This window comes from Solanum stenotomum, chromosome 2 (genome assembly GCF_019186545.1).
Source record: "Solanum stenotomum isolate F172 chromosome 2, ASM1918654v1, whole genome shotgun sequence".
In the NCBI taxonomy this organism is placed as follows: domain Eukaryota; kingdom Viridiplantae; phylum Streptophyta; class Magnoliopsida; order Solanales; family Solanaceae; genus Solanum; species Solanum stenotomum.
Window position 1 is genome coordinate 53,471,781 of NC_064283.1, and position 10,859 is coordinate 53,482,639.

The following is a 10,859-nucleotide window of genomic DNA, read 5'->3' on the forward strand; positions in this document are numbered from 1 at the left end:
TCCGACAGAATAGGAACGTTCTCTTTAATGAACCTCTGTAGACTCAACGTAGTCAGATAGAAGAACATCTTCTGCTGCCATCTCTTGAAGTCGACTCCAGAAAATTTTGTAGGTTTCTCAGTCGGTGCAAGGGCATCAGTTGAACGATTGTGTGCAACCGATGTTGTTGCAACACTCACTGTTCCAACATTTACTTGACTTAAATTTATCTTTTTTTTTCTGTCACAAATGACAGACAATTTTAGTATGCGAAATACTAACAGTAAAGAATAAATCCTTACACAACATGTTTCTGATTTAATGATGAAGTTTTTATGTTCTTCTAATCGTTAATCGAATGAATTTTAAAATCCAAACGGAGTAGAAAACCAGAAAGGTTTTAATCTCCAGAAACTTCAAATACATAAACCAATTAAATTTCTTAAGCTTGATATCTCATGTATTCAGGTTAGGAAAAATAGAAACAGAGAAAAGATGAAACAGAAAGAAAATAATAATCCGAGTCCACAGAACCACTGTGTTTCCTTAAGAAATTTAATCCCCTCAAGTACCCGAGGTTACAAATTAATTCCTTCCAAGATAAAACAGATTAACTATTAGAGAAGTAGCGGTACCTCAAACTTCACTAATTTCAGCGAACGCAAGAACAACAACGAGAGCACACACAGACTCAGTCGATCGACAATTTTATTTTTGTAAGAAAATGTATGCAGAGAGAAAAAATTTCAGTGAATGAAAATTGGAAAAAACCTCTCTATTTATAGCCAATTGTAGCAAGGAACACATCTGTTCGGACAATGGTGTGAACGCATCTGTTCAGACATGTCTTTCCAGTACGTTGTATCTTTTGGAAAAAATAACGTCTTTTCGAAAGGAACAAGTCCCTTCATATGACGTTACCGTTACGCGCGAATTTCAAATAATTCTGTTAACTAATTAACATTCTGAATTAATTTTCAAGAGAAAGGAAATTACTCAATCAATCACAACATTTGCCAAATACAAATCCGAAGTCAAAACCGAAGTCGAGTGAGTGACGACGACGACGCGAGGGGCACCTTCTCTTAACCCTTTAAGAACTAAATGAAGTGTTTCCTAATATAAGGACAATAATTTTCCTTTCTTCTACCAATATGTGAGAAATGACTTTTCATTTTCAAAGACTTTCCATTTGAAATGACTTTTTATTTTCCCTCCAAATTGGTTCCCCAACATTTTACATTTTCTCTTCTTATTTCCCATTCACACTTTGCTAAAAAACCAACATAGTGTTGGGTTCTGAAGGTGAATTAGGGCGTCATGCGGAAGCTTACAATTTGCAAATCATATAGTTGATAAATCAGATAACAAAAAACTTATACTAAAAACCAAAATATTATTATATCAAAACTAATATAAAGAAAAACATTGAAACTTTAGAGAGAATAAATCTCCCCATAAACAAGACTCTTAAACAACTACATTGTGAATGTTATTGTTGTCCTGTTAGAAGAAACAAACCTATATTTATAGAGTCCTAAAACCTTTTCTTACTAGAAAAAGGACTAGCTACTCCAAAACATTTTTCCTAAAAGGAAAGAATAAACCAAATATGAAAGAATATTATATTTTCCTTTCAGGAAAAGTAAAAATATTTATGGTAATGTTTTATCTTTTCTTTAAGGAAAAATAAATCTTAAATTATGGTAAGAAAATCAGGGCAAAACCCTAACACATAGTTCATGTTTATATACATGTAATTGCATTTTCTGACTAGTTAAACAATATTCATTGATCCTACAAACTAAGTGTTTGATTAGATTTCATCAATAATAAAGAAATAGTTGTAACATAAAGAAATAGCTGTAACAAGGTTCATCGCAAGCACTATAGATACGATATTACTAGTAGGTACAAGGAAAATCTTCTAACTACATCAAATCATGAATAATTCAAGTCAATTCCGATTAATGATTTGGTATTGAAAAAAAATCATCCGATCATAAGTTGGTTTGATTTTAACTAATAAAAGTTAAATCAAACTAAATTTACCCGACATTACATGTATACAATTTAAAAAAAAAACTTATTGCCACTTAAATAAAAGTAAACCCACAGAGGCCAGAGCTCTGAAAATGAAGACCACACGGATCTCAAGATTGTGTTTGTTTATATGTCTAAGTACTAATTTGCACCTTTCACATATATTTACGGTTATCGCTCGCCTCTCTTCTTCTTTCTCTTTAAATCTATCTTTATTTGATAATGGTGACACCAATCTCAGCAAAAAATATACTCTCTCCGTTTAAAAAATAATGATCTAATTTGATTTGAAACGCAATTTAAGAAAAGAAGGAAGAATTTTTAATCTTGTGGTTCTAAATTAAAGTTATGTCAAATGTACTAAAATGTCTTTTAATCTTGTGGCCTTAAACATGCCACGTGGAAAGTTAAAGTTAAAGTATTGCAAAAAAAGAAAATGGGTCATTCTTTTTGAAACAGACTAAAAAGGAAATTGTGTCATTTTTTTTAAAATAGAGGGAGTATCTCAATTTGGATTCACGCCCTACAAAAAGTTGATATATACTTGAACGGACTTTGGGTATCTAGCATCTGCTAATATCTTGCCCACATGGGTTGATTTGGATATAGGGAATGAGCACATAGTAAAAGAGAATATACTTGCATCAACTTTATTAATTATATCGAAAATATCTGAACAAATTCAAAAAAAATTAAGTTGAGAATAAATTCGACTTTTATATGAGTGAATTGTAGAGTTCTAAGCTTGCTACAATTTGAATATACAATTTACAAGAAAAGTGAATGACTACTACTACTATTACAATTATATATAACTTAATCTAGTCAACTTCAGCTAGCAGAAGACATAATATCCTAGTCAACTTTTAGTAGCCCAGTCCTAGTATGACTCTTTATAACGCTTAAAGTTATACATGTTGGTTGTACCACATTGTTCAACTTGTGCCACATATAGCTTCAATTTTCCTTATCTTCAACGAGACGATATATTCACACCCCGAGTTACTACCAAATGCAAACTCAAATAATTTTTTTTAAAAAAGAGACTACCAACTTCTTGACAATGTGACACTAGTAGTCCGTCCAAAGCTGACAAGGCGCCCACATATTATATCCTGAAACGTACATGACGTTTTAATTTCAATTATTCTTTTGCTTACGTACTTAAATATGTCAAACTATTCAATTTCTTGCATTCTTTCCAATAGAACGGCTAATCAAATAATCTTTCCTGTGGTTAAATTTATGTCAGCCACAAACCAAAACCTTATGGGGTTACTAATCAATAATCAATATATAAGATAATTTAGACCACCTTAGGACAAATCTAATTCTTGGCTAATACCTACTCTCAGATTCCACGAAGGACAAACTAATATGAAGAAATTTTCTTAAATCAACAATTAAACAATTATTGCATCCCCCTTCCATGCCATGCATGGGTCACCGATCAATTAGCTAATTCTCTTTTCCAAGTAGCTTATCACTTCCATCAAAGGTTGCCTTGTTTTATTCTTTTTATTTATCCAAAAATTGAATTAATTTACCTCCATAAATAGGGAAGGTTGTGATAAAAAAAATACACACACACAAGCAAAAATAAAAAGAGAGAGATGGGTGTGAAGGTTGCCATAGGAGAAATGTTGCCATGCACATCCATGATTATAATAGAAGCTTGCACCATTTTCTTGACGATCATGGCGAGCACCGCCATGTCAAAGCTAGGGATGAGTTCTTTTGTGTTTGTGGTTTATACAAACGCTCTTAGCTTTATAATTCTTATTCCATTCTCTATCCTTTTCCACAGAAATAACAAGTACGACATAGTATTCATACGTCTTTCTTCTCCATAGATATATAAAATGTGTCTCGTGTTGATCAATAATTTGTAAACGCAGGACTGAGGAGCCATTATTCACGTTTCCCCTTGTTTTGCGTGCCTTCTTCCTTGGTTTAGTAGGGTAAGTATATATAAATTCTCTTAATTTTGATGTTGATTATTAGTCATTTGATAATATATATATGTAATGAAATAATGATGCAGGGTAACTATAGCTCAAAATCTAGCATTTGCGGGACTAAGTTATAGTTCTCCAATAGTAGCATGTGGTGCAGCCAACATGATACCTGCTTCCTCTTTCATTATTGCCATTATTCTCAGGTTCTCTCTAAATTATTTTACCACTAGCAGTGCTTAGTATGTAATCACCTCATTTAAGATCGTTCTAAATGAGATGATCACATACTTTTATATGATATTAGCGCAAACAATGATTTAGGGATCCAATTTTAATTTCATTCATTATTAAAAGGATTTTTCATCACTATTATTACATCTACCAATTCCTACAATAGATAATTACCACCATTCTTCAACATTATATACCGCTAAACGCCATTATCATTCACCACCGCTATTAGCTATCTGTATCATTCACTATGAATTCTCAACCACTACCACCATCAACCACAATTAGTCACTACTACCAACCACTATATCATAAGATACTCCCCACAACCACCATCATGAATCATGATCAGTCAACACCATCCCAATCGACAAACAGAATCACCCGTCATCACCACCATCACCAATTGTTATATAAAAAATTTTAAAAATATTTTGTTGATATAATATTAAATCAATTTAGTGTTTTTATTTAAATTTTATGTTTATTATTTTATATATAAAGAAAATTTTATACTTTCATATGTTCATTCAAATTCAAATGTTTAAATCTTGAAAATAAATAAAAACAAATGAGGCCTAAAAGAGCATAACTATTTTAATTGTAGGAAAATAAGAATTGACTTGAAGAGGCAAGGAAGTATAGTAAGAGTGATTGGGAGCTTAATATCAATAGTGGGAATATTAGCAATGACTTTCTACAAAGGTCCAGTGGTGAAACAATATTCTCCATCTTTTCTTCATCTTGCCACGTCACCACACCTCTTCATCTTCACTTCTACACATGAGAATTGGGTTCTTGGTTGCTTCTTGTTTGCTTCTGCTTCCTTTGCTCTTGTCATATGGAACATTATTCAGGTAATAAATAAATCTCTTTTATTTTTCTATTTTATTTCTTGTATCTATCTGAAATTTATATTAAATGAATTATATATATATATATATATATATATATAAAATTGTTTTCAGGTCGGAACTAGCAAGAAGCATCCACATGTGATGAAAATAACTTGTCTCTATACCTTATTTGGAACGATCCAATCTGCATTACTTGCTCTACTCATGGAAAAAGATCTTAGGGTTTGGAAACTTAAACTTGATATGGAGCTTCTTGTCATAGTTTTAACTGTAAGCTCACTTAATTTAAAAATACTACGAGTAAAATTTAATCATTAATTAGTTAGATAATTTTAATAACGTGATAATGCTTTGATACATAATAGGCAATTTTCGGGAGTTTAATACGTAGCAATGTCCAAATGTGGTGCTCGCATTTAAAAGGACCCTCTTATGCCCTATTTTTCAAGCCCGTGGGAGTTCCAGTTGCCAGCACTTGTGGTTGTGTGCTCTTTGCTGCGACTTTCCACTATGGAAGGTAAGTTTAAAGTTAAATTGTTACTTAAAAAACGTGATGTAAATAGAAAGCTTACATGGATGAATATCATGTGCAGCATGTTGAGTGCATGTATATGTGGACTTGGTTATTACACCACGCTATGGGGACAACTCAAAGAAGATGAGACAATGAAAAACAAGAAAGGCAACGTGACTACTTCTGATGAAAGAGTTCCTCTTCTGGAAGAACAACAAGAAGAAGATTCACAGGTCTAGGATATTAAAGATAATTAATGATCAACCAACGGAGGGTGTGTTTTTTAAAACCCTTCGTTGCGAGTTCAAGTTTTTATGATAGTACTATAAGAATTGGTGTTCTTATAATTTATAAGAATACTTTGATTGTGATGGAAATAACGAAGTGGAGTATGTGTGATTACGTGGATCAGAGTATAAGAATTATGTATTATATTTTTCTAATATATCTACCTTGGTTAGGGTTAAGATTCAAGTAATATCTATGTTTTTTAAAAAAATATTATGAGCCATTATTCACGTTTCTCCCTATTTTGCATATGCCTTCTTCCTTGGTTTGGTAGGGTAAGTACTCTCTTAATTTTGGTCTTGATGACTATATATGAGTAAATGTAATGGAACATTTGTGGATTAACTAATTAGCTGCTTACGTTTTCTTCACGTTTGTTTCCAGTAATTATAGTAATGTAAAAAAAAAAAAAATGCCTTCTTATCTTCTCATCACAAAAGCAAGTTGAATCAAACCTTTGACCTCTCTATAGCAATAACGAAAATTAACCGAAGCATTACTGATAAGATAGAGCAACAATATCTTGAAAGATCCTTTTCAACTTACCGTTAGATGTAGCCTTGTTGATGAGCATATTGGTGAAAATCATAGAGTCCACCTCAATTATATAATTATCCAAGACATTTTCGGGACACCGTTTGACAGCAAATCTGACATCTGAAGTTTCTGCAAAGTTGTTGCTAGTACTTTGGAGAGGTTTTGAGAATGCCTCGATGAAGTCTCCGTCGCTATTTCTGACATCAACTCTGCTTTGTCGTTGTATCTTCCATCCACATTCACTTTATATTTACCCATTTTTGACATTTGCCATGTGACAAGTTGATAATGACCATAGGTTGTAGCCTCTCTCACTACAACAAAAATAACTTTTAGCGGCAATAAATATAGACATTAATAAAGAGTGCTAAAATTTTTGCCGACATTAATTAAGTGCCATTAGAACCAATATTGCTAAAGGCTTTAAAGACATATACAAAAAATGCTAATTGCCGCTAAAAATACATATCTAATGATCATTTTTGATGTACTTTCTATGCTTTCACACATATTAGGTCAATTATCCATAGTTGTATAGTTAGAAAAAACAATCCTCATAGCAGTAGTCATATTCCACAAAATTTTGTACTACATCTTCTTTTGATGCATTTTATCTTGAAGTCCATAGCTTCCATAGTTCTCAGGAAATAAAGATAGGTGCAATCTGAAGAATCATTTTCTGAACAATGTTTTTAGCTTTCAAGTTCCACCAATTTTGAAATATCCTTCTAATAGCACCAGGTTTGTGAACATTTCCCAGAGGGGCGCCAATGTGTTTGGCCTCTTCTCCATGAGTAAAGGTGTGACGAATTCGAACCAGTGATTTAATTAGTGTAGCAATAGCAATCTGCATTAGATTGCATCCCAAATGTCACGATGGTCTCATTGAAAGATAGTTTACCCTTACACAGTCTCCAAGTCAGAAAAGAGATCTTGAAAGGAACAACTTTATGCCACAAAGTATTAAGGAACTCCTCCTTCTGTTTGATGGGTTTGACCAAGTGTCAGGCAGAACCATTAGAGTACAGTTTATCCTCAGTGCCCATCCAAATTGGACCATCGATCATCTTGATCCGTAGTGCTAATTTCAATATTTTTGATATCTTGCACAATGTTAGATGGTAGCACGCAAGAAAATATTCTTTCATCTCATGTCCTATTCAACATAAAATCCTTAACAAACACCTAAGCCAGTAACCCATCACAACACACTGTAGGAATTGATGCTAGGGGACAATGATTAGTCCAAGTGTCCCACGAGAAGTTGGAGTTCCCCAAATTAATAATCCACCTAATTTTTTCTTCTGCTATACTTCTTGCCCAAACTAAGTTCTTTCAGTCTTGTGAATTACTTGAGATCAACTTTTTTTGAGCAATGCATTTATAAGAACAATACATTTTATTCTTGAAATCAACTCAAAGAGTGTGAGTAGTTCTCAATCTCCACCATCTTTAAATAGCTAAGGTGTTAGAGATATCAACCAAGCTTCTAATACCTATACTACCTTCATTTTTTGGGTAACACAAGTTGACCATGAGCTCCCATGGTACATCTTAGTGTTAGTAGTTGATCTCCAAAAGAATCTATCCATGGCTTCTCCATTAAGTTTATAGTACCTTTGGGTGGGTTGAGTGCCGATAAAATGTAAGTTGGAAGAGATTGAAGCACACTCTTTATAAGAACCACTCTCCCTTCACTAGTAAGCATTTTTCTTTGCCATCCATTCATTCTTTTGATCACTCTAATAACCATGCCATCCTAGTATTCAATCAACTTTCTTCCTGCATAAATAGGGCAACCCAAGTAAATAAAAGGAAATTATTTATCCATATAACCTGTACATTGTGTCAGATTGTTGATTCTGTAAGGACTAATTTTAAGCCTTGTAAGAAAAAACTCTTTTCTTCATTTACTTTTTGTCCAAAAGCCCTTTCATATCTGTGAATTTGTTTCATTATCATCTTAACAGATGAAAAAAAGAGAGGAAGAAAGAGAGATGGGTGTGAAGGTTGCCATAGGAGCTTGCACTATTTTCTTGACTATTACGTCGAGCACCGCCGGGTCCAAACTAGGGATGAGTTCTTTTGTGTTAGTGGTCTGTGCAAATTCTCTTAGCTATGTCTTGATGAGTGGTAGATATACACTCATTTAAGGTCTATTTAGCTCAATAATTAATGTCCTCAATGCCTAAATTTGTCCTTTATAACACAATATTGATGATTTGCAGCTATGAAGACAATTGGACAAGGAAAGGATTGACGTTTGAAAGAATGACAAAAATACAAAAAGAAGTGCAAAATGAGAATAGTTGATCGCCTAACATGAAGAGCGGATCGCCAACTGAGCACTACCTCGCCCAAATTTACAGTGCATAGCATTTGTGTCTACTAAAAAAGGTCGGCATACTCCAGTAGAGAAGGAAATGAGTCGGGTTAGAATGGCGGCCCTGATACACATTGCCCAAACTGATAGTGTGCAGTGCAAAAATTGAATGCTCGAAAGGTGAACTAATGTGGTATTCAGATGATTCACCAAGTGTGAAAGGTTGACTCAACCGAGTTCGCCAACTGAGGTTCAAACACATAAAGCCTAGAGCATTACAAGGCAAGCTGAGGAGTGAAGGATGATTCACCGAGTATGTTTGGTGAACCCGACTAATATCGTAGAGTCAATCGCATGGTGGATTTTTGGGCCAAATTTTTGGAAAGTACATACAGCCCAAAGGATACAATTTTGGGAGAGCTTTTTAGGAGTTTTTTTTAGAGTTTAATTTTTTTTTTGATGTTTTAAGTAGAGAGTTTTTCTTGAGATAGAGATTCGAAGATCACTTAACATTTGAAGAACACTTTTCTAGCTTTTGGGTTTTACAATTTGAATTTTGAATTTGATAAATTGAAGTTGAATCCAAAAGTATGGTTTACTCTTAATTGCTTGAATTCATGTTATCCATGGATGCTTTCATGGAAGGTATAATTTTCTTGCCTTTTGTGATGGGTGGCTAAACCCCAAGATCTATGGGTGCTCAAATGGAGTTGAGTGTTGATTTAATGTAGTGGGTATGGTGCTATGCTCTGTTTTGCTGTTGTTCATACATGAATTTGGTTTAATTACCATGAGGTTAACCTATGGGTTAAGATTGCAAACTTAATTCCCACTTCTGATAACCAGTTGATGCTCGAAAGAGATTAATTTGAGTGCGTAATTAGTTTAATACTAGCAATTTAGGTTTGATGTTTGCCGCTTGCTTGAAAGAGAGGTTATCGGTCAAATCTATTTGCCCAATTATTGAAAGAGAGAATAGAGTAAGGAGATTCCATGTGTAGGATTGACATTTAGATGAGACCGAAAGGAGATTCCATGTGTAGATACTTTGAGATCGAAAGATGATTAGCATCAGTGAAGATGACTTAGCCTATTTATGAATGTTCATCACTATAGAGCAACACAATCACCTCTATCTAACATCAATTTCCAATCCCCGAACCCCTAGATTACTTGTTAACTCTTGATTTCATCGATACTTTAGTTTAATTGCGATAATTGATAATCAAACCTTTATATTAAGTTGGTGGTACCAACCACCCAATTGTTCTTTTCGTTACAAATGAGCTAATTTAAGATCCAGATAAGGCATTCTCCACGGTATACCATTGCCTCTGGAATTTAACCTTGACTCTTCATTGGGTTTTTACTGACTACGATTTCTCACTCTTTTTATTTATTTTGGAGGGTGATTTGAGCGTTATAAAAAATGACGCCACTGCCGGGGAGCGGTGGTTGAGAATTCTAATTGAGAAATTAGACTTTTTAATTTGGTTTATTTGTAGTAGATTTTTCGTTTGATGTTGTTGTTGGCTGATTTGCAGGTTGACAAAATGAATGATCATGAGAGTGACAATGACAATCACTATGGTCAAACAACAACATGGGTGATTTAAATAACATGCTCGTTAATGTCATTCAAACCACAGGAGCTATTCGGAGACCTCCTACAACAGGGAGGATGATGTTTCACATCACTAGAACTATGATTCAATTGCTCCATATGAAGGGAATTTTCGGGGGTCTAGCTCATGAGGATCCCCATAAAGACCTTAGGAATTTCAAGGAGGTATGTGGACCCTTTGTGTTAAAGAATATCTCCCAAGAATCTGTAAGGTTGAGGTTATTCCCATTCTCTTTAACGGGAGAGGCTACAAGATAGTTGGTAGAGTTTCCAAATTATTCAATCACTTCATGGGAAGAGCTAAGAAATGCTTTCTTAGAGAGATTCTTTCCACCCTGGAAGATGGTTAAACGTCGACTCAAAATCCAAAATTTCAAGCGTATTAGAGTTTACACTACTAAAAAAACAGTGAATACCGACCTAAAAATTTCCGACCTCAAATGGAGGTCGGTATTTACAAGTAGTCGGTTTTTATGAAAAATAAAGAGGGAAAACCAAATTCCGA

General features: G+C 33.9%; 1 protein-coding gene across 1 annotated transcript; it reads left to right on the forward strand.

Annotated features, from left to right (window-relative positions):
* Nucleotides 1–3,719: 3,719 nt before the first annotated feature.
* On the forward strand, nucleotides 3,720–5,821 carry LOC125856101 (WAT1-related protein At1g70260-like). The gene is made up of 7 exons (XM_049535672.1): nucleotides 3,720–3,838; nucleotides 3,921–3,983; nucleotides 4,067–4,183; nucleotides 4,819–5,068; nucleotides 5,180–5,338; nucleotides 5,434–5,585; nucleotides 5,662–5,821. Exons 1-7 carry the CDS (start codon nucleotides 3,720–3,722, stop codon nucleotides 5,819–5,821), a joined length of 1,020 nt encoding a protein of 339 aa, XP_049391629.1.
* Nucleotides 5,822–10,859: the final 5,038 nt, after the last annotated feature.

Excerpts from the sequence above, each read along its gene's own strand:
- LOC125856101 (XM_049535672.1), top strand. The coding sequence starts at position 3,720 with ATGGCGAGCACCGCCATGTCAAAGCTAGGGATGAGTTCTTTTGTGTTT. Across the intron at positions 3,839-3,920 it reads CTTTTCCACAGAAATAACAA|GACTGAGGAGCCATTATTCA; the intron begins GTACGACATAGT and ends TTGTAAACGCAG. Across the intron at positions 4,184-4,818 it reads ATTATTGCCATTATTCTCAG|GAAAATAAGAATTGACTTGA; the intron begins GTTCTCTCTAAA and ends TTTTAATTGTAG.